The sequence below is a fragment of the Cheilinus undulatus genome, linkage group 5 (genome assembly GCF_018320785.1).
Source record: "Cheilinus undulatus linkage group 5, ASM1832078v1, whole genome shotgun sequence".
Taxonomy (NCBI): domain Eukaryota; kingdom Metazoa; phylum Chordata; class Actinopteri; order Labriformes; family Labridae; genus Cheilinus; species Cheilinus undulatus.
Genome location: NC_054869.1, coordinates 14,118,951 through 14,146,676, shown reverse-complemented (window position 1 = coordinate 14,146,676; position 27,726 = coordinate 14,118,951). Strand labels below are relative to the sequence as shown.

The 27,726-nt window shown below is 39.8% G+C and overlaps 2 protein-coding genes across 3 annotated transcripts; both read right to left on the bottom strand.

Moving 5' to 3' along the window:
* Positions 1–4,700: 4,700 nt before the first annotated feature.
* entpd4 (ectonucleoside triphosphate diphosphohydrolase 4) lies at positions 4,701–16,821 on the bottom strand. 2 transcript variants are annotated; one of them, XM_041787850.1, is made up of 13 exons: positions 16,666–16,821; positions 16,157–16,276; positions 15,855–16,052; positions 15,558–15,763; positions 15,276–15,426; positions 14,670–14,773; positions 13,143–13,202; positions 12,874–13,028; positions 12,197–12,363; positions 11,790–12,114; positions 7,182–7,267; positions 6,895–7,056; positions 4,701–5,917 (listed from the first exon to the last, which is right to left on the bottom strand). In XM_041787850.1, exons 2-13 carry the CDS (start codon positions 16,162–16,164, stop codon positions 5,683–5,685), a joined length of 1,857 nt encoding a protein of 618 aa, XP_041643784.1. In that variant the 5' UTR covers positions 16,165–16,276; positions 16,666–16,821; the 3' UTR covers positions 4,701–5,682. The 2 variants fall into 2 exon arrangements, with proteins under 2 accessions (XP_041643784.1, XP_041643785.1); XM_041787851.1 differs by having other exon boundaries at positions 12,898–13,028.
* A 705-nt stretch (positions 16,822–17,526) lies between these two features.
* si:ch211-214j8.12 (uncharacterized protein LOC100000539 homolog) lies at positions 17,527–26,050 on the bottom strand. Its single transcript, XM_041786703.1, has 5 exons — positions 25,922–26,050; positions 23,941–24,200; positions 23,670–23,836; positions 20,542–21,698; positions 17,527–18,307 (listed from the first exon to the last, which is right to left on the bottom strand). The coding sequence occupies exons 2-5, from the start codon at positions 24,182–24,184 to the stop codon at positions 17,908–17,910; spliced, it is 1,968 nt and encodes a 655-aa protein (XP_041642637.1). The 5' UTR covers positions 24,185–24,200; positions 25,922–26,050; the 3' UTR covers positions 17,527–17,907.
* Between the last annotated feature and the right edge of the window lie 1,676 nt (positions 26,051–27,726).

The following is a 27,726-nucleotide window of genomic DNA, read 5'->3' as shown; positions in this document are numbered from 1 at the left end:
TTAAGGTCCACGGGATTGTAGCCAACCTCCCTGGACATGGGCGCAGAGGAAAAATGTTGACAGAATGAAGAAACGGGTAATACAAATGGTAACCAAAAAGCCCAGAACAACTTCCAAAGAGATTAGAGGTGGGCTCCAAGGTCAAGGTATGTCAGTGTCAGAAAGCTCCATCCAGCGCTGTTTGAGCCAAAGTGGACTTAATGGAAGACAACTGACGAAGACTCCACTGAAAGCAAATCATAAAAAAAGCCAGACTGGAATTTGCCAAAACTTCTGGGAGAATGTCCTTTGGACAGATGTGACGAAACTGGAGTTTTTGACTAGTCATACCAGTTCTATCTTCTTCAAAAATGAAGCATACAAAGAAAAGAACACTGTGCCTACTGTGAAACACGGAGGAGGCCCAGTTATGTTCTGGGGCTGCTTTGCTGCAGAGGGTGTCTTAAATCTGTGCAGGGTACAATGAAATCTCAAGACTATCAAGGCATTCTGGAGCCAAATGTGCAGCCCAGTGTCAGAAAGCTTGGTCTCAGTTGCAGGTCATGGGTCCTCTAACAGGATAATGGCCCAAAACACAGCTAAAAACACCCAAGAGTGGCTAAGAGCAAAACATTTTACTATTCTGAAGTGGTCTTCTATGAGCCCTGATCTAAATCCTAGTGAACATCTATGGAAGGAGCTGAAACATGCAGTCTGGAGAAGGCACCCTTCAAACTTGAGACACGTGGAGCAGTTTTTTAAGAGGAGTGGGCCAAAACTACCTGTGGACAGGTACAGAAGTCTCATTGAGAATTACAGAAATTGCTTGATTGCAGTGATTGCCTCCAAAGGTTGTACAATATAATATTAAGTACTGGGTGCAATTATTTTTGTCCAGTCCAGTTTTATTAGTTTGTTTTTTATGATTCTGTTGAAGCACAATTCAAAAGAAATGTCTGATTTTCATTAGCTAATGTAAGATTTGTTCTATTATTACTTTTCTCAGTTTCACGTTTTATCAGTGACCACTGTGGGTTTTTCTCTCTATAATGGAAAGGTACCAACAAGTTTGTCCATCTGTGTGGGCACAGGTACTATAATTTTTACCCTTACTTCCCTACCTTGAAATTAATCTAAATATTATAATGTATCCTTGATGCATTTGATAAACCCTCACTACTTCATGACTTGCTCTGATGTTCAGTGTTTGCCACCTGCACCATGCTGCTCTGTGTTTTCATGGCATGCATTTGCTGTTTTTCTTATCTGTGTATTTTTGCCCTGTTTCTCTCATTCAGGTTTTATTGCAGTTTAGCTGCTAATACAATCTAATTTCCCCCCAAGGGTTAATAAAGTAATCCATCTCTGTATTTGTGATTTAAGAGATCATTCAAACAGAAGCAATGATTGTGAACATTAGTTTTTGTTCTAACAGAACTCATAATGGTGAATGGCTCTTTCCTCCAGAGACTCATGAAGTAATAGATTATTAAAAAGTATTAACATGTAATCTATTTAATCCTATCTATGAGTCTATGAATTCATTCTACATCGACTAAACTAAAAGCTTGCTGCACTTTGTGAGTTATTATTCATCTTTGAGAATTGTTTTTGGATAAATACAGTCTGATTTTATTTTAATTTAATTTTGTGCAGAAATACATTTTATTGTCTGATTGTTTTCCTTGTATTATCTATTTTTTGTGCAACATGGAGCAACATATACATAGTAAAGGAAGTGGTTGGTTTCAGATCTTTAATCTAACAGTGAAATTATAACACTTAAGGAAGTAGATAAGATTGCACCACCTTGTAGTTATCAATTAAGTTCTTTCAGGAAGGTTTATTATCCCAGTGAAGCTAAATGAATGTCTTCACATCTCTATTCTTAATTATTTATCTTTTTTATTTTGCTGTGTCATCTCGTCTCTTGTTGCAGGCCAGCAGTTTAAATTTCACCTTGATATCCAGCTCCATGCCCTCTTGTGTTTAAGACACCATCTGATTAAACTGAACGTACTGAAAGATTGTCCGCCAGTGCCCTCATGACACAGAGAAACACCTGAAACATTCACTCTCCTACATTTTTGTGACCTGTGTGTTGGTTAATTTCTTTGTTTGTCATTTGCGTTGTTTGACTCAATCCAAACTATCTTGTGTCGCTCACTATTGGCTGAAACTTAAGCTGTGCATACAAAGCACACAGCAGTGTCTCTGCAGGTGTGTCAGCTAAGTGGTGTGACGTATCAGTGACTCAGCATTGTAGGAGCCTGATCGTGTTGTCTTTTGTTAGAGGAGTGTTCTTACAGATTATCCATGTTCACAGACAGACCACAGCTGTAACAACGACCACACTTCAGTGGTAAAGTAGTTATTATACACTTGATATGCTCTGAGTCATTAGATTAATCTCTTAGTTGACTACATCATTCATTAGCGTTAGTAAGACCTTTGTTACCAACCATTTAATATTATTTATTCATTCTTGTTGGCATCAGTGGTGTGGCACTGGTCTGGTTCATCCTTCTGCACTAGTCTTTCTTGGGGTACCCCAATCAAGATGGGAGACGCCAGAATCAACAATACATCGCTTTACACATTATAATGCAAATGACATTTTTCTCTTATTTTCCAAAATATTAATGCACATGACAGTCAAAATATTTTCAAGTCATCAGCTGTTAGAGCATAATCCAAATGTTTTTGAACAAACTTCATAATGATAACCATTATTTTTTAAAAGATAAAAACCTCAACATGCACTGTTCCACATTATTATGCAAAACAGAGTTTTAAAAGATTTTATAGGTTGTAAAGAACTGAAAATGGCCATTCATTGAATTTGCAGCATTAGGAGGTCATATTTACTGAAATCAAAAGCTATTTCAATCAGAAACATCTTAACAGGCCAAGTTACATGTTAACATAGAGGACATTTGTGGCTGATTCAGAGCATAGACGGGTTCATGAAGATGAAGGCATAATGAGGAAGGTTTCTGATGAACAAATACATTGGATTAAGAGAGCAGCTGCTAAATTTCATTACAAAGCAGCAAACAAGGATTTGAAGCTGCTGGTGCCTCTGGAGTCCCACCAACCTAAAGGTGTAGGATCCTTCAGGGGCTTGCAGTTGTGTATAAACCTACTATTCAGCCGCCCCTAACCAATGCTCACAAGCAGAAACGGTTGAAGTGGGCCCAGAAATACATTTTCAAACTGTCTTTTTTACTGATGAGTGCCCTGGATGGTCCAGATGGAGGAGTAGTAGATGGTTGGTGGATGGCCACCATGTCCCAACAAGGCTGTGACGTCAGCAAGGAGAGGCGGAGTCATGTTTTAGGCCAGATTCATGAGGAAAGAGCTGGTAGGCCCCTTTAGGGTCCCTGAAGGTGTGAAAATGACCTCAGCAAAGTATATAGAGTTCCTGACTGACCACTTTCTTCCATGGTACAAAAAGAAGAGCAGCGCCTTCTGTAGCAAAATTTTCTTCATGCATGACAATGCACCATCTCATGCTGCAAAGAATCCCTCTGTGTCATTGGCTGCTATGGGCATAAAAGGAGAGAAACTCATGCTGTGGCCCCCATCCTCCCCTGACCTCAACCCTGTTGAGAACCTTTGGAGCATCCTCAAGCTAAAGATCTGAGGGTGGGAGGCTGTTCACATCAAAACAGCCGCTCTGGGAGGATATTCTGACATCCTGCAAAGAAATTCAAGCAGAAACTCGCCAAAAACTCGCAAGTTCAATGGATGCAAGAATAGTGAAGGTGATATTAAAAAAGGGCTCCTATGTTAACATGTAACTTTGCCTGTTAAGATGTTTTTGATTGAAATAGCTTTTGATTTCAGCAAATATGAGCTCCAAATTAAATGAATGACCATTTTCAGTTCTTTACAACCTATAAAATCTTTTTAAACTGTTTTGCATAATAATGTGGAACACTTGAAAAATATTGAAAATATTCTGTCATTTGCATTAATATTTCGGAAAATAAGAGAAAAATGTCATTTGCATAATAATGTGGAAAGTGGTGTACAGAAAGCTGCTATCAGAGCAACCTGGGCTTCATAACACCCCAGCAGTGCCACAGACTGACTGGCTCCAAGCCACATCACATGGATGCAGTAATTTGTGTGAAAGGAGCTCCAACTAAGTACTGAATGCATAAATAATTTTTCAGATCAACATTTCTGTATTGTAGTCCTTTTAGACTGATGTTTTATGATATTCTAATATTTTGATATTGTTGATTTTTGAGAGCTGTACAATCAACATCTCAAAAAAGTCTGAGTTTTTCACTTTGTAATGATGCATCTAGAATATATGAAAGTTTTACATCTTGAATTAAGTCACAGGAAAAAACAAATTTTTATAAATTTAAGATCTTGAGATGCACCTGTATACTTCCATTGTTACACAGATGACACTCAATTCTATGCCCCAGTATAACCCAGCACCACCACTGATTTCATAAATCATGACTTGTCTGGAAGAAATTAAAAATTAAATGTCCAAAGTTTTGTTGCAATTTTTGATCATTGTAAACGCGACATTGCTCTAATTAGTGCCTCAGACTTTTATTTTTCTTGCCCTTATAAAACAGGTATAAATATTCTTTGATATTTTTTACTGTCATATCAGAGTTTAAAATTCTGATGTAATAACCTAAATGCAAAAGTAATTTCTGATTCGTTCTGATGAAATGAAGAGTAAAAGAGTGTACCATAAAACCTTTATTACTGAAGTTCCATGTGACAACATTTATCTATCATTCATCTGTGCAAACATTTCACTAGTAGACCATTTTCATATAAATAACGGGGCATGTTTTGATTCCCCTCACAGCAGTGATATGACAGCTTCTGAAAATGAAGCTCAACATAAATAAATGCAACAGTATCCAACTTCAAAGTCGGGCGACCCGACAAAAGAATTTCAGCAGGGCTTTAAGAGCAACTGATACTCCCAACAAAAGAGCAGATGTGTTTTTTGGAGCATTTCCTGACAGTGACAAGACCTGTATTGCACTGGTAAAGCCATTAACGGCTACTTGTCTTGTTGAGGCAAAACAACTTAGGTAAGACACACACACATGAAAAGAAAGTCCATTCAGACTGCGGAAGGCATCCTAACTGCATTTTTAAAAGTGCTCCCTCTACTTACTATTAATCACTTTGTATTTAGCTTTCTGCCAAAATAGCAAGTGCTTGTACCATTTGACAACTATAAAAACAACTAAGAAAAGATGTGATCATACGACTTACAAAAGGCATAAATAAAAGGCAAATGCCACATACCCCCTCTGTACTCTGTACAGACTACACATCTATCCACAATCGAATTTAAGCTGGTAGGTAATGTACCGTTGTGTGTGTCTGTTTGAGAAATGAATCACAAAACACCTGGAGGCTGCTGATGTTTGATTTGAGTATGTGGCAAGCAAGAACATGATTTCTAGAAGACATTAATATATTAAAACAGAATAACTTAAACACAAATATATTCATGGCTCAGGTAGGCCTGATGACTCATAAAAATCTTTCTTGGCTGTCCATTTGTCAGTCTGATGCCTCATTTCGTAGTGGAGGGAATTGATTTCAGGGAAGATGACTTCAAAATTTCACTGAACAATCAAGAGAGAAAAAGGAGAGACGACTGGTTCTGTAAAGTCTGACATGCTGTCCAGACATTATCTATAATCTCTAGAGGTTGATGGGGAGTGTGGGAGAGCCAATGCCCTCTTCCAACCACGTCACAGCTGACGGGCTGCAGCGCTGGGCTGTACGCCGGTGTATGCGGCGGAGTCGCAGTAGGTACAGCATGATAGACAACAAGACGATGAAGAAACAAGCCAGGAACAAGTAGTGGTTGTTGACAAAGGAGAAGCTGTGTCGCCAGTGGGAGTGCAATCCTTTTAGACTCTCCTGCTGGATGTCCCTGAAAGAATTAAACAATGTATATTAGACTTTAAAGGTATACCGAGTGACTTTCAGTGTCCAGTAGATGCAGCATTTGAACACCACTGTCAGACCGAAACAAAGCGTTTCTTTGGCCATTTTCTCCACTGTCAATCAGTGCACTGTGCCCCCTACTCCCACCCAATATTGGCACCCCAATGCCAATCATATCGGCTTCAGAAAAAAGCACTTAGAGAAAGTGGGCAGTCACTGCCTCTGTGTCACCCACCTTTAGATCAGCCAACAGAAAAATTCAGTTGCAGTAGCTGGTTGCAAACTTTAGAGGATGGTCATTATGTGCATTGCCAACATAAAATTTGGAATCTAAATACTTCAAACTCAAATGTGGAGATTTGGACCCTAACTGATCCCATATACATAGGTTTTCATTTGAAAAAAGTGGTGTACGGGTTTAGGTACTCTTAAAAAAGGTGAGATCTGACTGATGATCTAAAAGAAGTCCTAAACCCAACCTGCCACATCACAATCTTATTTAAAAGTAAGCTGATCAGGAGCATTTCTTTTTTGAAGATTAGGAGCAAATGTGAGTTAATAATCTGAAATGAATAGATTTTTTAAAGACAAGTCCACAATTAATTCTGCAAGAGCATGAAATCTAAGATACTGATTTTACTGAATAAAGAGTTCACATTTTTAAGAGTTTTTTAAAATACCTTTAGAGAGTTTGTTTGTAGAGTCTGACCACGTCTGAGATCCAGCTTTAATTTAACTCCTGTGACTAAATGTGACCACTGTAACCTATGATTCAAAACAGTAGCGTGCTTTTGCCAAAGGTAACTCTGGGGACCAAACACTGGTCACTTTGTGAGCAATCATTGGTTATAGAGTAGAAAGGATTTAACTAGGTGGGATTTAAGGGCATAATCTTCTCTGGCAACCATTATTTAAGGCCTTATTAGAGGAACAAGGCTTACAGTAGAAAAAAATATCTCTTACCTTAAAGGGAGAAACCGTGTTCGGTAAAGAATGGCACCCAGAGTCCACTGGACCTCTTTGTCATAGACCAAAAGGGCAGTCTTCAGGTTTTTATAATTTGCAGGGAAAGAAAAGCCTGAGTGCAAAACTTCATACATCCAGGCCGATTTAAAGCACTGGTACCTGCAGGCAAAAAATGTAAAACAGCTGATAAACATTCCTCTCCATACCAGCAGGAGTATTTTCTGGGGTGTGGCCAACAGGTTGGTTGAGCTTTAGAAGAAGTCTGGTAATCTTGCGTGACTTACTTCAGTCTGTGAAGATCAGCATGTGAGGCGTACAGGCCAGAGTCAAAGCGTTCCCTCAGAGTCTTCCACTGGGTGGCACAGTAACTCTGAAATGTTAAAACGCAAACATCAGAAGACTTCACAGTGAAAACGCCTTCAGCAAATATCACATCTAGCTCTGCTCTTTATTGATAATACTGTCAGAACAACAAAGGCAGTGGACAAAATTCAAGGTAATCAGGGATTAATTTGGAAAAACAGTATGTAGAAATAGAATACTGACTGACCTGGATTTGAAACTAAAGCTTTATAAAATTATCATAACTGATCTGAGGCCTTTACTACAAAGTGAGTTTAATATACACCATATTGCCAAAAGTATTCGCTCACCTGCCTTGACTTGCATATAAACTTAGGTGACATCCCATTCTTAATCCATGAGGTTTAATGTGATATCTGTCCACCCTTTGCAGCTACAACAACTCTTCTGGAAAGGCTTGCCACAAGGTTTAAGAGTGTGTTTATGGGAATTTTTGACCATTCTTCCAGAAGCGTATTTGTGAGGTCACACACACATGCTGGTAGAGAAGGCCGGGCTCTCAGTCTCCACTCTAATTCATCCCAAAGGTGTTCTATCAGGTTGAGGTCAGGACTCTGTGCAGGCCAGTCAAGTTCATCCACACCAAACTCTCTCTTCCATGTCTTTATGGACCTTGCTTTGTGCACTGGTGCACAGTCATGTTGGAACAGGAAGGGGTCATCCCCAAACTGTTCCCACAAAGTTGGGAGCATGGAATTGTCCAAAATCTCTTGGTATGCTGAAGCATTCAGAGTTCCTTTCACTGGAACTAAGGGGCCAAGTCCAGCTCCTGAAAAACAAGCCCACACCAAAATGCCCCGCCACCAAACTTTACACTTGGCACAATGCAGTCAGACAAGTACCGTTCTCCTAGCAACCACCAAACCCAGACTCATCCATCAGATTGCCAGATGGAGAAGTGCGATTCGTCACTCCAGAGAAGGCATCTCCACTACTCCAGAGTCAAGTGGTGGCGTGCTTTACACCACTGCATTCCACGCTTTGCATTGCACTTGGTGATGTATGTCTTGGATGCAGCTGCTCGGCCATGGAAACCCATTCCATGAAGCTCTCTACTCACTGTTCTTGAGCTAATCTGACGGCCACATGAAGTTTGGAGGTCTGTAGTGATTGACTCTGCAGAAAGTTTGTGACCTCTGGGCACCATGTGCCTCAGCATCTGCTGACCCCGCTCTGTCTTTACATGGCCTACCACTTCGTGGCTGAGTTGCTGTCATTCCCAGTCGCTTCCACTTTGTTATAATACCACTGACAGTTGACTGTGGAATATTTAGGAGTGAGGAAATTTCATTACTGGACTTGTTGCACAGGTGGCATCCTATCACAGTACCACACTGGAATTTATTGAGCACCTGAGAGCGACCCATTCTTTTACAAATGTTTGTAGAAACAGTCTGCATGCCTAGGTGCTTGATTTTATACGCCTGTGGCCATGGAAGTGATTGGAACACCTGATTTCAATTATTTGGATGGGTGAGTGAATACTTTTGGCAATATAGTGTATCTTAGGGTAGGCTGTGGTTATGCAGCTTCACTGCCCTCAACACATGAAGGAGTCAGCAGCACACAACAACAGCTTTACAAATGAACAAGTCTGCTGTCATCATATAAATATCTATATGAAACACTTCACAAACCAAGATATTAGAACAACACAAAGAGACTGAATAAACACTTGAGACTGAATGTGCACAGCTGCATGAATAATAAGGACCAGAATTTGGCAAATTGAGACCTATGATATCACCTTATCATCATTAGGGTAATTTCAATTTAATATAACTCCCTTGAGTCATTTATTTCATAATATGTGGCACTTTAAGAGTTGAAAATGTAATATTTCAGCACCAGCTCTGACAAAATATGGAGCTGCATGCAGCTTAATCAAAATAGATATGAAAACATAACTGAAAGTAGTAAGCAAGTCCATTTTTAAATAATATTAACCATAAGACTTCATTGCTTGGATTTGTTTTTGTTGTAGGAGTTGTATATTAAAGGTTTTCAAATTAATTATTTCTACAACACATCACTATGACGTTGTAGATAAATCTGCCCTGATTCAGTGACAGAAAATAATAAATAACTGCATTTTTTCCGTTGTCTGCAGATTTTCTGGCTACGGCTACACCAACATACATTTGTTTTGGCTTGTAATGTTCAGACATTTATGTTGACATTGATCTCTAGAGCACTTTCTAAGGAACACGGGGCCTCATTCACCATGATCATCCTCAGATTTTTGTTAAATTTGTTCTGGACCTCAATTCCAGAGCGCTTCTCTATGTCACAAAAAAATCAATCCCATTTTCCTTGGTAGAATCTGTAACGTTGTCTTAAAATAGCTCTATGTTCTTCATGTTTCCATATTTCAGGGAAATGTCACACAGAAGACATGTAGACAATGTAAAGGAATCCTGTCCTGATGTGAGCAATAGCTGCAGACCTGAAAATGACACACAAAAAAACTACAAAGAAAAACAACTGAGATCAGTTTCTCTTCTGCCATTGACAGAAGTCCCGCCCCTTCTTGATTTGATTGGCAAGTGAGGAAGAAGTGACATTGATGAGTGAAACAATGTTAAAAAAGTTGAAGTTTTTAACCGAGACTGCAAAACAAAAAACAGCTGACGGCTACTAAAGCTTTTTGCCATCCTCACTCAGGAAAAAATATGACATAAAACAATTTATTATCTGTCTGAGTGTGTGAGTTTAATATTGAGTGTGCTAGAACAGTGTGCACATTTTTAGTTACTGTACACCTGTTCAGAAAGCCAATTGGTTTGTGTAGGTTCTTCATACATAGAGGTAACAATAATATCTCTAAGATTTCTCCCTCTCTTAAAGCAGAAACGAAGCTTATTAACTGTCCCTCCACCCATGTCATCTAGACTTTGAAATTTCCTTGTGGTATGATGTATGTAGGCCAAACTAAACGCAATCTTAAATTGAGAATTGCAGAACATAAGGCTGCCATCAGAAATGGTAACATGGATTATGCCATTGCAAGGCGTTACAAGGAGAAAAATCACAGGTCAGCCTCAGCCCTGAAATTCATTGGTATGGAAGAGTGATACCCAAACCTAGAGGTGGCAATTTGATTAACCAACTCTTAAGAAGGGAGGCTTTTGAATCTATGAACTGAATACTATTGAACCATATGGTCTCAATGAAGCACAAGATTTAAGTTGTTTTTTATGAGATGTAGAGACTTATTATTTGTCTTTTCTTCCCTACAGGTGATACAGACCCATAGGGAGAGATGAAGCAGTTTCCCTGACCTTCAGTAATTTCCCCACCCTATTCAGTGAGAGGGACAGCTGCTGCATTGTAATTTTAATTGTTTATTAATAAACTTCTTTCAGCAAGCCAGGTCGAGGAGGTCATTGATCTTGCGAGTTAATATGAACTGATATATTTTTGTAACTTGGATCAATTATGTCTTACATTTCTTGTTATGGATTTTCAACTTTAATAGTTGTACAGCACATTTATTTATTTTGTTTCTTTATCCTTGTAACTCTGTTGTATTATATACGTCATGTTTGTTGTTATGCTGAGTGATTTGGTTGATTATTGGTCACGTGACCATGTGTATTAAACACACCTGTGTTGGGCCGTTTGATTATGCTGGACGAACCTGAAGAAGCTACAGGCGAAACGCGTTGTTCATTCATAATAGAGTTTAAGTAAGTCTATTTCAGTGTGTTTCTCTTTGTTTACTTCGGAACTGCTACCGACCGGCACCTGACAACCTGGGCTGTGCACGGGGATCTCTGTTTAATAACTTCCCATATTTGAGTCATGTATTTCTGCATATTCAATGGTATAAAAATGTTAAATTGATTTTCAAAAAATCAGTGAAATAGAATTCAAAAATCTATTGCATTGTGTCATTCTTAATGACATTTTAGTACAGATGGGTGCAAAGGTGGACATTTTATCCTCTTATATCAACACTCAGATGTACGTAAGAGTACTGTGTAGAGTACCTAGATTTTGTTCTTAGCCAAGAGACAAATCACAGATAAAAGAGTTTGGTGGAAGTCAGAATCTTCTTAAAAACTGCGTAAAAGGGTTTCAAGTACAAATTTCTTCTTCAGAATGGTTGGTGAATGAGTCCAAATGTTCATATTTATCCGAATACTTATCTTCATTGGTGAGAAAGTGGCTCTGTGTGTTATAAAAGAAAATTGAGGATGCAGTCCCTCATGATGCATCATGATATTAGCCAGAATTGTTGACAGACTGATCATAATCACATCAAATGGCTGATGCACAGTCCACTTGAATAAAACAGTCATATTTTAAATGGGGTCATATATTCTAAATGCAAATCAGACAGTACACGTAAACTGTCTCTCTACCCCCTCTCCTTTTGTGATCAGCTCACAGAGGTCAAATATCTAGAGATCTGATTGGTCGATAGGGGAGATGTCATGTGGTCGAAGCTCTTATCCCTTACATAACCAACAAAAATGTAGTAAATAATACCTTAATTATTAGGTGTGTGATTTTGCAGTATTTACCTTGGCGGCCCGAGCGTATTTGGAAGCATTATAATCTCCACCCATGCGCAGCACGTCCTCCGTGCAGTAGTAGAACTCAGAGAAGCCGTAGAACTGACTGTTGTTGTAGTCGATGGCTGGCTGGTAGATCCCACTGAGGGAGGTAAGTGTCTCATTGGTGCGGTTTAGGAACGGCTGCAGAATCTGTCGACACAGGTCGAAGTCGCCTGTGCCTCGCAGGTAGAGCTTCTGGCTAGATGGACCGATCTCATCCTGCAGGTCTGTGGGTAGACAGGGGTCCAAGAGGGGAGACTCTGCAGTCTCACCTATGTGCTGATCTAATAGCCTAAAGGAATGAACGATATAGTGTCAATACACAAAACCTAGGCTGTTAGGAAACGTAAAAAGTAACAAGGTAAGGCTCTTACTTGTTTCTGGTGGCAGTGTTTTTGATGAGGCTCTCCTCGTATCTTTGGCGTGCTGCATTTCCTCCAAAACCCAGGAAGGTCGACACATAAACACGGTAAACATGCTCTGTTCGATGTGCGTCACACCCAAGGTTAAACTCAGCCAGTAAATTCTTCGCAACTTCCTCCTAAAGAGCAAACAAAAATCAGCCTGGGACCAATGAGGCATTTGTAATACTGCCATGCATATCTGCATTTACTATTTACAGATGACAGGAGTGCTAACATGCAAGACATTTATTTAAATGATATCAGCATCTACATTTGAAGCCTAATAAACTTAACACTTTAACTTTTTGTTTAGTATTTTGGCATTTTTAGTTAAATATTGAGGCTTTTAATGTGATAAATTACTAAAACATGAAAGTACTTGACATGTAAATGTTCAATTTCACCTAACAGTCTTTACATAAATGTCTTAATGTCCTCAGTCAGAAACCCTGCTTTGGAGTCATGCAGCAGGCTTACAATATGCCTTGAAAAGTGATGAATGGAGAGCAGATCGTCTCCGTGGGACAAAAATGGTGCATACAGGTTTAACCAGGGAATGACAAAGGTTGGAAGAAGGAAGAAGAACAAAGAATGAGTGCTAAAAAAACAAAGACAGCACAAAAACAGAATTGGTTGTGGATAATAACCTGCTGTGGAGAAGCAAAGCTTACAGTTTTGGGCACTTCGTATGCGATCTGTGTGGAGACCCCGCCCATGTCCAGGACGCCAGCAGTTCTTTTCCTCACCAGCGCCTCCTGCTGATCATTGCCTGGGACATGAACCTCCACTACTGCTTCCCCATCTGAAAAGATTTAGCAGAGATGTGGCAGTGTCAATTAGATCACATGAGTACTGTGGTACAAAGCATTTTCTATGGAACGTCATATTCATTTTAGGTGTTTAAGTATTGACTTACCGCTGTGCACATGGTCAAACCTCCCAAGGACAAAGTTTATTCCTATCCAGGCATAGACACCTGAATCCAAAGATGACAGTTTGTTAAGTTAATGAATAAACTTTTTCCAGCATTGTTTACCTTATAGTACTTAAAAATTCAAAACTATATTACACTGGACAAACTTGAACCCCCCCCCCCCCCCCCCAAAAAAGAAAATACAAACATACACCCCCTCCCAACAATTGTTTCATAGGTCAAGAAGCTAGTAACAGTGAGGAAGTTATTAATTAAATCTGAAACGATTAGTATAAACGGTCTAACGTTTGTGGTCTTACCTCTGGATCATACAACAGTACTACAGCATTAACTGGCTCAAACCAACACTTTAACAAAGGCTCAGAGATTAATTTTTGAAAAGTGGCAAAGTGAACTAAAAAGAATGGCACTGTATGATTGATATGTAGAATTTAAACACAAGATCAAAATGGAGAAGTATTATTTAGCTGGAAACCATAAGTATAGACAGATTATCTGTAATTTTGGGTTAGACAACACCTGGATTCTTAAGGGGAGATAAAAAGGACTTGACAGAAACGTCCAGATGATGTGGCTTTTTTTGAAGAATGCGCTTCCATTATTAAAGTAATACTTGTATTTCAGACAAGCCTTGTGCCATCTTTATTTGTGTTGTATGTTCTGTTTGTACTCCATGATGTGATCATGGTCTGAGCCAGATAAATTAATGAAATATTATTATAATGCAATGTACGTATAGTGCATTCAGAAAGTATTCAGATGCCCCTCACTTTTTTCAATTTTGTTATGTTGCAGCCTGATGCTAAAATAATTTAATTTCATTTTTTATTCTCATTAATCCGCACTCTTTACCTCTACATGGCAAAGTGAAAACAGATTTTTTTTTAAATGTTTGCAAGCTTGTGAAAACTGAAAAATCCAATTTAAATAAACATCAGATCCTCTGCAACAACACTTGAAACTGGGCTCAGGTGGCTCCCATTTCTCTGGATCTTTGCTAAGTTGTTTCTTCGCCTTGACTGGAGTCCACCTGTGGTAAGTTGTTTGGGCATAATTTGGAAAGGCACACACCTCTCTATGGAAGGCCTCACAGCTGACGATGTATATCAGTGCAAAAACTAAGACATGAGGTCAAAGGAACTGCCTGCAGAGCTCAGAGACAGGATTGTTGCGAAGCGCAGATCAAGGGAAGGATGCAAAAACAGTCCTGCTATACTGAAGGTTCCCAAGAGTACATCGGAGCTTGCCTCCACAATTTTAAAATGAAAGAAGTGTGGCTCAACCAGGACTCCTTCAAGAGCTCATCACCCGGCCAAACTGAACCATCGGGGGAGAAGGGCCTTTGTAAAAGAGGTGACCAAGCACCTGATGGTCACTCTGACTGAGCTCCAGAGACCCTTTAATCAGTGCAAAACACATGAAAGCCCACTTAAAGTTTGCAAAAAATAAAAATAAAAAAATCCAAAATAAAAGCCAGGGTATCTGAATACTAACACCAACATTTATTACCTTCCTGTTTACCAGAAATTACTTCCACATGGGAATCAGAGAAGAGGAAGTTAAAGTGGACTGGGATATCTGTTCGCAGATCTTCAAGAAGTGCTTCTTGTTGACTAAAAAGACAGAAATCACAGAAAAATCATCATCAGATTTATGAAATATAACATCAATGGTTTTCTTTGCTTTGCCCCTCCTAATGGTGTTTAAAACTGCAGAATGAACATTTGTTTGTTATCTCAAAGGGTTGTCACCATACAAGAATTTTAAACTTCAATCCAGCACTATTAAAAATCATATGATATAAATATTCCATGTGATACCACAGCAGTTTTTATTCAACCAAATTGCTGTCAAACTCCTGCACTGTTTTAAAACTGCACTGGAAACATCTGCAATGTTTTTGTTTGAACACCATGCAGTAGTTTTCTCATGATTTCTTGATGGACTTATCCCTCTCCTCTGCATCTGCCCTTTGAAATAAGCGTCATTACTTTTCCATACTACTATTAACAGAGAATGCATAATTTTAAAAGCCTGTGATATCTGAAAGTTGTAAGGATTTTGAAAGCTTATCATCATGGGAGTAATAAGATGATGTTCATGTAGCTCTACAACCTTTCAGGAAGGATTCTCATTCCAGCTGTGCACAGGATGTACAAGGGCGTTTCTTGGTGCTTATTTTTGGGGATGTGTTGGGCTGCAAAACTCAGCAGAGGGTAAATATAATCACTGGCTTTCTCCGGTGTTTTAGCCAATTCGGAGATACCTACAAGAAACAAAAAGACCAGGGAAATTTACACAATATGTTTACTGTGTTTGTTCTTGAATAACATGTATGAAATTTAGAGGCCTGAACAAAACTGTAACATCAAGAGGTTAAATGGTCCTGCGTTTTACCTGGTTTAATCTTCATGACCACGGGCTTGCGATGCTGATCTCTCATTTGCTGGATATCCAGCAATTCATGGGGATTACCATTGTGCCGGGGCCAGCAGTACACAAACACCCTTGAGCCACTGCTGCCACAGTCCACCACCAGGCCGTAGTTTAGGTTGGGGTTGCTTGTATCTGTCGCATCCACATCAGTCACCCTTGCCAAGTGCCTATTGGACAAGAAAGCAAAGAACTGTCAAGATGAACCGACTGAATTGGTTTATTTTTAGGACAAATTTATGAGGGATGCTTTTAGTCTACCTGTGGAAGTGGTTTTCCTGTCTGGTCCAGCTGGTGGCCCCCTTTCCAGTGACAAGCAGCAGATAGAGCAGTCCTATGAGACAGAGCACCAGACCGATGAAGAGCAGCTGTCTGAGGGAGGGGATGAGGAGCCGAGGAAGGACCTGGGATGGCAGGCTGAAATGCCACGAGGCTGGAAAAAGGCACGAAAAGCTGATCCTGCAAACAGATACGAGAAAGGCAAGTTTGTGCAATGCATGTCCTAAAACAACTCTGATAAAATACAATTCAATCCACGATCCGAAAAAAGACGGCAGACCAACCTTCCCATGATGGAGATTGTCTTCAACTTGTTGGGCTACTTCTTAGACTCAGTCGGCCGAGGGAGGAAAGTTTCGTTCGTTCAGGGGTTCCATTCTGTTTCTTGTGCTAGTCATTGTGACCTTTTGAGACGAAATTAATTCATTAATATCATTATTGTCGTGACAAACTCTGATTTCTTGCATAAGTTGACTTAGTAGTAGTTAATGGCTCTGGCAAGTAAATAAAACAATATGTTCCAGCTTCACTCGACGGGCTTACGGGCAGTTTTACCTCATTTAATTTCAAATGAAGCCAATTACAGAGAAAAAAAACATACGATAAACGTGGGATTTTAGCAACAGCTTATGACAATGTTTGCTAACGTCAGCGTTTCCAGAGGTCTATGCATGATCACCGTCGTAACGTCAAAAAACAAGCTAAATATACTAATGTGGCTTATTTTGACTAACAGTCACTGACAAGCCGGTAAAGCTGAATATCCCCCGCTTTTTATTGAGTGTATACTTACTAACACATCAGCGAAAACCTCCTCTTTTCTGAAGTTAAAGCCATTTGTACGGTGCCAGATGCTAACCGCTGGCTAATGTTTAGCGGTTATGGTATGTGGCAGGTCTCCGTTTAGTGACGTGTTGTCCCGACCACGGTGTGTTTGATTTTCATCTCCGCGTTACCCGCTTGGGCGCAAAACACTGATAAACCTGAACCCGCCCAACATCGACCTTCTTCTTTACCATCTAATAACAATGGCGCAACAAGCTCTGCAGCACAATACCGCCATCTAACTGCAGGAATGTGAACCAGGAAAACATATTCAAAGAGGTGAAATGAGATTAAACTTTTTGGGAAAACTACTTGTTGATATGCGTTCAAGGCACTTTTAGCATTTCCCATAATATATGTTTGGCTCTTCGCTAGTCATTCCTATAAATATTATAGGCTTCTACGCCAGAGATCTGTTTTTAAGGGTGACATTTCATACCCCATACTCATAATACCCAAATATTCTTTATGTTTAAAAATTCAACAATGTCTGTATGATCCATTATTTAAATCACATGTCATATTCAAATAATGAATGGCACAGAATAGCCAAAAATAAGTCACTGGCTTAAGTATTTTTGTTTTTATGGTTACTGATCAACAGATTTGATGAAAAATTATCATGTTTAATGCTTGTTTTGTTAAGACATATATAACTGAAATAAAAATATTCATTTATAAAGAATACCTGAAATCAAATGATATGTTTACAAATTATATATATTTCAAATAATGTCTTTAAAACATTTTTTCCCATCAAATTACACATAAACCAATTTCTATGAAATAATAACAGTCAATAAAGATAAAAAGGAGTTTTTTTGTGCAAATGACTCCATTTAATTTTGTGAGATTTTAAAACATATACTTACAGGATTCTGCAAAAACAAGTGTTCAATTCCCTTTTGCCCTAGAAAATCATGATAGTCAAAAAACTCATTTGAAATAGTAGTTAGGGAAATTTTGTACCCATTTAAAGCACTTAGGAACATGTTTTCACATGTCAACAGCATATCATAAAAGGGCATAATACATTCTGTCAGTGCCTATAAAGTAAAAAAGATCACATTATATGTGCAGTATGTTATCGATAATAATATCTACATACGTAAGAGATATATTAATACAAGCAAAAAGATACTGAGGCAATTGACACTGTAAGTGAATTAAATCAAATAAGCAATGCTGCTCCTGTGATTGAAGCATGTCTTCAGTATGACCAGACGAGCTGAACTCTACTGTCTATGCCATATTGTAGGTAATTGATGTGACCGATTTGCCAGCAGTGGCTTACGTCTATAAACTTAAGTCTCCTGCTCCGCTGCATTAAACTTCTTAGTGTTGTCATATCCACATCTGTCCATCGCAGGTTGACGTACTGCAGTCGCCCAAAAGGCATGGGAGTTAAAGGTACAGAGCCTGTATGGAGTTGCAGCTCGGAGTCCAACTGATCCAGTGCATTACGTAAAGTCAGGTTCAGAGGGCAGGGAAGGGAGACCAACGAGAGCTTCTCCAGTAAAGGAGAACCCAACAGGAGGTTCGTAAGCACCTTACTTAAGGGCGAACCCAACATGATGAGAGGTTGAATTTGTTTGGGCTCCTCGGAGAATCTGCAGACAAATAGGGAACAAAAACATGACTAATATCAATGAGATTAGTTCAACAGGAAGTGAAGCTGCATTTATAAATTAGTAGAAATATACATTACCATTGATTTCTTAATTTATCATTTTCTAAATCAACCTTAGATTTAAATTCGGTGTAGTTTAATTTGGATATTTTTAACACTGCTGAGAGGCAAATGAGAGTTTCCTATATGGATTTAATTCTACCTAACTTTGCAATAGTGTTTCAGGGAAAAGAAAATATGCAAAATTTCTAAACTGTGGGAGAAAAAGATATTTAAGTAACCTTCAGGGTGCATCTAATCATACAGTCAGAATCTTGCTCCAACAGCTGAGGAAGATGACAACAAATTTATAGCACATATTGCTTGTAACGACTATTTTCGTGTAAAAAGAAAGTCAAACCCAGGTCAAAAATAAACCAGTCATTCATAGAATCCGTCTTCTCTCCTGATGCAGATTCCTTGGGGCTGATCCGTTCTTGGACCAGCTTATCACACATGGGTCTGTTACTTACAATGACATGTTTCCATTATGTATATGACAAAATGCTGTTCAGATCTGATCAAAACTGCCATCGGTTCCACATGTTTTCTTATGGACTTTTCTCTGAGGTTTTCTGTATAAGTAAATTTTCCTTAACGTTTTTCATAAGCACCTGCCTTCAGACCTGAGGTAGAAAGAGTTCAGACTGTTGTACTTAAGTAAAAGAACAGTTACTCTGGTTACAGTTTACCCAGGAACAAGTTCATTTACTGGGCAATAAATCTACTGAAGTAGAAGTAAAGTACTGAGTAGTGACTGAAGAGTTGTACAGTTAAAACATTATATTTCCTTATCGGCATTAACAACGCTAGAAAAGTATTCGGAGAGAGCAGACCTCCGCCATTAGCCCTATTTCCCAATAGTGAAGAATCATTTAAAAAAATTCCTGGATCCAGACGGTGATCCGGATCACTCCCAAAATATAATCAGTTCTTCCTTATGCCATTTCTGACATTTGCTGAAAATTTCATCTAAATCCGTCCATAACTTTTTGAGTTATGTTGCTAACAAACAAACAATCAACAAACTAACAAACTAACAAACCCTGCTGATCACATAACCTCCTTGGCGGAGGTAATGAGAATGTGAATCACCAAACAGGCTGTAACTAGGTAGTTACACTTTTATAATTAAGTGAAATGCATGGGATGTGTGTGAATCATTCTGTCGCTATGTGCTACTGACTGTGATGGTTGTGTGTAGTCAAAGCCAAACTAATGACCAGATTCATGCCATTGACAGAAAGCTAGAACCTCCTTGTTTTGACTTTAAGTTTTTGGGTTTTTTTTTACTCAGTAATAGATCCTTTTAAAATGTAATGAAGTGCAATACGTCCTTCAAAATATAATAAAGTAAAAGTAAGATTACTGATTCCTAAATGCAAAATAAATATACAAAGTGTTTGGACAGGGCTTTTCAGAAAATCTTGGAAGGTAATTGGTCTGTTTCATTCATTTCGGGCCAATCAGAGCAACAAGACAAAATAAGGAAGTAGACATGCACAGCTCCAGTAAGTAACCCAGGTGCAGCAGGCAGGTACTGTTGTTGTTTCAGAATAGTGGAGCTTGTTGGTTGATAAAACTCATGCACAGGCCTGATGGAGGAAGTGCAAAAATATCCATGAAGAAAAGCTTTTAGTGTGGGTCTTAACTCCTCTTTCAATAAAGAAATGCTGTTCAGATCCAAGCTAATCACTTTTAAAACAAATTAACCCCACCCATAACTATAGTGAACTCATGTCAAATCAGGTCGGTAGAAGAGCGAGGTCATCTTTTCCTTCATGAAAGCTTTCAGTGCTGTTCTTTTCCCTGCTTATAATCAAATACTGTGGCCCACTTCTGATAAAACTGCCACTATACTATAGCTTCAGTTTGGATGGAGCATTTGCTATCGGCCTCCTATACAACTGAACCCTGAGCTACTGTCTCGTTCCTCTCTAATGATGCAGATTGGTCAGGTATGTCCTCAGACCTGGCACAGTTGTATCAGGCTGGAGCTTTGTGAGACGGATGACAGACGTGGCATCTGGCCAATCCGTCTGCCTTCAAGGTTACAAAAATATATAGTGCTCATTTCAGTGTATTTAGACGTGCATTGCTGATTTGTTGTTAAATATGCCCCATCCTACTTCAGAAAATTAATAAATCAAAGACCAATAGCTTTTTCAGCCTTACTGGAGTGTTAGAGTGCTGAGGTGAGGCAGTCGTGGCAGATCCTCTCCATCTTCTTCCTCCAGTGGTTCGTTGGGACACTCTGCAAACACGAGCAGGTCTCTGAGTCTGGGACAGGCCCTGATGACTTCTAGCAGAAAAAATCGAGGGCTGCTTTTTACCCCCTCCAGGGTGAGAGAGACCAAGGAGGGGCCTGATATTTGTAAGGCAGGAAGGAGATCCAGCAAAGGCCCCGGGTGGTGCAAAGAAAGGCTTCTCAGCTGGCCTGACCACATCTGTAGCCCTGCTGCTAACACAGACTCCTTACTGCTTCTTCTGACTTCTTTATCGTCAGTGTCTACTGATATGGAGTGGATGTCTGGACATAATAGGCCTAAACTGCCCAGAGAGTCGAGTGATACAGGCTTCACATCCTTCAGCTGCAGGATCAAATGATCAGCACCTGACTGAGACGAAACTCTACGTCTACTTTTGACCTTACTTTGGCCCTGAAAGCAGTAAAGTCCTGCATTTCTGCTTGAATCCTCCTCACTCTCACTGCCAGACCCCTCCCATAATATCTCCCCCTCTTCCCTGTCATCCTTATCATCTTCTCCTTCTCTTTTTTCACTCCACCTGTCCATATCCTGCCTCTGCCTCCAAACCTCCCTCAGTCTTGGCACTCCCTGTCTGTCAGTGAACGCATCAGTCTGGTCAAACTCTCTGTTCTCAATCAGTCTAAAGGCCTGTGCTAGACCCTCTAAAGCCACTCTCTCCAAGCAGGGCAGTGAGAGGAGGAGGAAGGCTGCAGCTGCTACAGGGTCTCCTTCTTCTTCTCCAAACCCGATATCCAGAGCGAGCAGACTGCTGAGGGGAGGGGGTGACAAATGTGAAGGGCAAGAATGGGAAATTGAAGATTTAGATGTAGAAAGGGAGGCAGAAGATGAAAAATAAGCCCTGCCTCCAAGAGGAAGTAGTGCAGCAGGGGAGAGAAAATGACAGCAGGATATGTCCAGATGGCGCAGGAGATGGCAGTGGTTGACAATTGCTCTGATTACACATCCATCACAGCGTGTACCAGCCAGGGAGAGCGAGCGCAGGGCAGGGAGAGAGCCCAGAGTTTCTGACAGGACTTTTGCAGGCAGCTGCTGAGCTCCAGAGAGGTCCAGACTCCACAAACCCTGCAGGGAAATAATAAAATCATGTGTACAGTACAGGGCAGGGCATTAAAACAAACAAACAAAGAATTCACTCAGCTATCCTGATCTTATTTTCAGTACAACATTAAAAAACCCAGAAAATTTAATTGAAAAAAAATATATATTCTAGAGTCATCATCACAAAGAGAAATATTTCAGGGCTGTTTTGGGTTTGAAAATTGTTAATTGTGGCTTACGGATCACAAAAATCAAAAATCCACTCCCTCAGAGTATTAGAATATCACAAAACATCAGTCCAAAAAAGGATTTATAATACATAAAAATTGACCTTCTGGGATTTTTTTTTCATTGCATGCATTCTGCAATTAGTTGGAGCTCGTTTTGCACAAATTGATGCATCTATGCGATGTGGCATGGAGCCAATCAGTCTGTAGCACTGCTGGGGTGTTATAAAGCCCAGGTTGCTCTGATAGCAGCCTTCAGCTCATCTGTATTGTTGAGTCTGGACTCTCCTCTTTCTCTTGACATTTCTCCACAGATTCTCTGCAGGGTTCAGGTTAGATCAGTTGGCTGGCCAATCAAACACAGTAACACCACGCTCAGCTCAACAAACCAGTTTCTGGTAGTTTTGGCTTCACTGTGGACAGGTCATGCTTTGATACAGCCTCTGAGAACAGTCTGCCCTTTCAGCAGTGGCCTTCTGCGGCTTACCCTCCTTGTGGAGGGTGTCAATGATTGCACTCTGGAAAATAGTCAAGTCAGTAGTCTTTCCCATGATTGTGGTTGAGTGTAATGAACCAGAGTGAGAGAATAAAGGCTCAGGAAACCTTTGCAAATTGGACTTTTCCACAATATTCTAATATTTTGAGAAAGTTTATTTTTGTGTGTGTGAGCTGTAAACTGTGATTATCAAAATTAAAAAAATATCTTAGGATACATCATATTGCCAAAAGTATTTGCTCACCTGCCTTGACTCACATATGAACTTATGTGACATCCTATTCTTAATCCATAGGGTTTATATGACGTCTGTCCACCCTTTGCAGCTATAACAGCTTCAACTCTTCTGAGAGGGCTTTCCACAAGGTTGTGGGGTGTGTTTATGGGAATTTTTGACCATTCTTTAAATGGCCATTTGTGAGGTCACACACTGATGATGGACAAGAAGGCCGGGCTCTCAGTCTCCACTCTAATTCATCCCAAAGGTGTTCTATCGGGTTGAGGTCAGGACTCTGTGCAGGCCAGTCAAGTTCATCCACACCAAACTCTCTCATCCATGTCTTTATGGACCTTGCTTTGTGCACTGGTGCACAGTCATGTTGGAACAGAAAGGAGCCATCCCCAAACTGTTCCCACAAAGTTGGGAGCATGGAATTGTCCAAAATCTCTTGGTATGCTGAAGCATTCAGAGTTCCTTTCACTGGAACTAAGGGGCCAAGCCCAGCTCCTGAAAAACAACCCCACACCATAATCCCCCCTCCACCAAACTTTACACTTGGCACCATGCAGTCAGACAAGTACCGTTCTACTGGCAACCACCAAACCCAGACTCAGCCATCAGATTGCAAGATGGAGAAGCGCAACTGACAACTGACAGTTGACTGTGGAATATTTAGGAATGAGAAAATTCCACGACTGGACTTGTTGCACAGGTGGCATCCTCTCACAGTACCATGCTGGAATTCACTGAGCTCCTGAGAGCGACCCATTCTTTCACAAATGTTTATAGAAACAGTCTGCGGCCATGGAAGTGATTGAACACCTGATTTCAATTATTTGGATGGGTGAGTGAATACTTTTGGCTAATAGTGTATTTTACTTCCAAGAGATGACTCTAGAATATATGAAAGTTTATATTTCTAGAGTAAATCTTGGAAAAAATACATTTTTCATGATTTGGAATTTTGGAAATACATGTGTATACTTTGCTCATAAATGTTTATGCAAGCCAAAGCTGTGAGCTGACAACATAAAATCTTGTCTCTGTCTAACCTGGCAACGTGCAGTGATGTGGCCACAAAGAGCAGAGGTGGCCAGACCGGGACATTTCTCCAGAGACAGAGTACGGAGCTGAGGGACTAGGAGGAGGTGGAGAGCAGCTCGGGACAACTGCTTCCTGCTACACAGCAGAGACGTCAGCTCCTCAACCAGATCGCCCGCTACAGGGACAGAGAGGAGAAAGTATTAACAGAGATCTGTAACCCTGTTGTCTCTTTATCTGACACTAAGTCCCTGTCAGATAAATAGTTCCTCACAAACTCACGCAGTAGGTTGAAAGGCCCCATGATGTGTCTGAAGGAGTACTGATCCAGGTAGTTGTCAGCGTAATCTTTGGCCCACACATCCTTCATGTTATCAGCCAGGCTCAGCAGACACAGACGTGTAAGTGGAAGCACAGAGTCATCATCATCTTTCTCCCCATATTTTTTCTTCCTATTCCTCCTCCTCTTCCATTTGGGCTGAGCCTTTGCTCCACCACTTTCCCCTGAAGCCTGAAACAGGGGCATCCTTGGGCTGCAGTGTCTAGTGTGAGGATTACAAGGATATAGAAGCAGAAAACAGTTTTGTTACTATGAATGTGACTGTGATACCAAAGATCTAAAGTATATAATTAAAAGATAAAACAAGAGTAAAGATGTATTTAGGTGAGGGAGACTTTATTTTGTTTTAACCCTGTAAAGCCTAAACAATACTTGTTATAATATTATTCTTTTATGATGGTTTCAATCAGGTTTTAACATCTGGACACTGCAATTTCACTCCATTCTTTTTGCATAACTGCTCAAGCTCCGTCAGGTTGCAGGGATTGGGCATGAACAGCCCTCTTCAAGTCCAGCCATAAATTCTCTATTGGACTGAAGTCCGGATTTTTACTCAGCCACTCCAGATGCTCTGGGTCAATGTCCTGCTGGAAAAAAATCTTCTCCCAAGCTGTAGTTCTCTTGCAGCCTGAATAAGAGTGTCCTCCAAGATTTTCTTATATTCTGCCGCATTCATTTTACCCTCTACTTTTACAAGCGCTCCAGGACTTGCTGCCAAGCAGCATCCCCACAGCATGATGCTGCCATCACCATGCTTCACCCCTGACTTATACTTTTCAGTAATCTTTTCTCCAAGTTGCTTAGAGTGTTCTTTTGTCTTCATGGTGTAATGGTAGCCAGCAATAATGATTACCCAGTGACTGGACCTTCCAAACACAGGTGTCTTTATATTACAATCACTTTAGACACATTCCCTGCACACAGGTGAGCCCCATTTCACAAATTGTGAGACTACTAGCACCAATTGGCTGGGTCTCTGTTGAGTTAGGTCAGCCACCATTGTTAAATTGACACAACTTTGTAAAAATCTGTTTCTGCTTTTTTGTCAAAAAGCCAAGTTACATCGACACTGATTGACTTAAAAAATCGCTAAAAGGGTAAAACATCCAAGGGGGTGAATCCTTTTTATAGGCACTCTATATGCCTACTAAATGTGGCCTGGATGTGGAGCAGAATAGGAACAAGAGCACAATGCTGCTTAGTGAAAAGGTGGAAGTGACCCACGCGTAAACATCCACTTCCTAAGCTCAGTATTCATTTCTATCACAACCAGTGGCATATAGAACATAGTATTAACCATCAATATCCCAGATATCACTCAAAATAAATCTAATTATGCATTTATATTATTAATCAATTACATAGTTTCTTTCACCTTAATGTATAAAATAAGATACACACATTTCAACAAAATTTTACAATAAAATGAGTCACTAAGGATTTATTTGTTCATTTAATCTGATAAAAAATATCTGTCAATATGCAGAATGCTCATTTTGTTAATTCTTTTTTCAAACTGGTGAAAATATCCATAAAACATCACACTTGTGTCACTGATTGACTGGGGTTCATTCTTTCTATCCACGAGTAAATTATCTGAGCACTTCATCTGGCTGTGGGATATTTATCATGTCGTTTAGATCTCGTTGAAGACGCAAAGGTTTCCTAAGATTATGTGTTAAATATGTTTTATCTGAGGAACACAAGTCAGAGTTTGAGAAACTCCGACTCGGATGACGATCATTTACGACAAAAAATTGTACAAGAACAAGAATAAAAGACATCATTTTGGACTTTCGCTGTTGATTCCTTTTATATGTTTATATGAAAAGTGGTATCTACCGAACAAAACTATACATGACAAGCCTACCAATCTCTCTATTTCAAGTGGAGGAAGTTCAAATATATTTCGTGTAGACCTACCTGCTAAACCAATGAGAATCTTTCTTTTTTTTTTTTGGTTTGTTTTAAAGTCCCATAAACAAGAAGACTGGAAAAAATGCAAAAACAACCTTTATCCTTAGCACTTCCTGGTTGGAGTCTCTGCGTTAGTGTTACCCCGAGTTTCGTCTTCAAGGCACAACTTCCTCTCAGACTTTGCTGGCGGTTGCGATCAAATCAAGGTACAACCTTGAAGGCCAATCTTAATCTTAATTTTCTTATTATGTTGATGAGTATTGTAAATACATTCGGACATTTTGTGCTCAGAGTTGACCTTAGTAGACAGTATTCCTGAAAGACATGTTTAGGGCATAAGCGCCCTGTAAACTCAAAGAGAGCCGTGTTCAAGGCCGGCAGAAAGTGTCGAAGAAGTTTCAAATCCTTACAGGCTCAACAGGTAACTCCAGTGACGTTGAACAATTTCATTGCTATTATTTAAACAAACCACGTAAACTGTTATAGAGAGACAATATCCACAATTATAGATAAACCGAATGTGATTAGAATCAAACAATAAATTGTAAAATATAAAATAAATAATAAACAAACTTTGCATAACTATGGGGTCCTGACTGTTAAAATGAATCCAGAGCATTGTTCCTTGGTACAATGGACCAGTACCAGAACTTATACTTTTCTTCACCCTTGGACCAGCACTGTGCCAGAGAGCCACAGATGAGATTATTGAGAATTCATTAAGTCTGGATGTGAGCCAGACCTGGATCAGTTTTGTATAGGTTCAGGCCCAGAGCCTTAAAAGATTCAGGGCCAGGTTGGCAAAAATAGATACGAGTCCATTTTATTTATTTATTTATTACAAGGGACAATGCACATTAATGAACATGAACATGGGCCGTAGGCTAACTTCCATCTGTAGTCCCGGTAGGTTGATGTTATATACAACAAAGAGTCCATTAAAAATCTACATAAAATCAGAAAACACCAAGAGACCAGACAACATAGACAGTACAATAAAATATGAAGACCCAAATATAACGATACAGTAGGTGGCTACATGACCTTTGCTTAAGATGGCCCGAGAATAAAGTGACCTTTGCAGTTAAAGTGCATAAGGCAGTCAGTAAAGTGCTATAGTGCTAAATGCAAGTGTGCTGATGTATTGCACATGATCATGAATGTGCTTAATGAAGAGATTGCACATTACCCTTGGCCTTGTTAGTTAAAGTGCTAATATTATTGCAGATAGCCCTATTGCACATAGTTTGCATTTACAGGTGTGTTTATGCATGCATTATTGCACCTGAAAAGCATACATAAGAGTATCTATGTATGTAATATCACACAAAATGCATACAAAGCTGTTTGTAAGTATGAATGCATAAAGATAGCACTTCTATTGGCTCTATGGTGGCAGAGCTCTTACTGATTGTTTTATTGCAGGGCTCTTTTTGGCAGCATTCCTATTGGCTGTTATGCCAATGCCAGATGGAGTGGTAAAGCATAACGACCCTGGACTGTGGAGTAGAGGAAATGAGTTCTGTTGAGTGACCAATCATGCTCCTATGTTTGACAGTCAGATAGGCGAGTCTGGGTTTGGTGGATGCCAGGAGAACGTTACCTGCCTGACTGCATTACAACTGTGAAGTTTGATGGAGCAGGGATAATGGTGTGGTGTTGTTTTTCAGAATCGAGGCTATGCTTCCAACTTTGTGGCAACAGTTTGGGGAAGGACCTTTTTTTATTCTAACATGACTGTGCACCAGTGCACAAAGCAAGGTTATAAAGACATGGTTTGATGAACTAAGTGCGGAAGACCTTTACTGGTC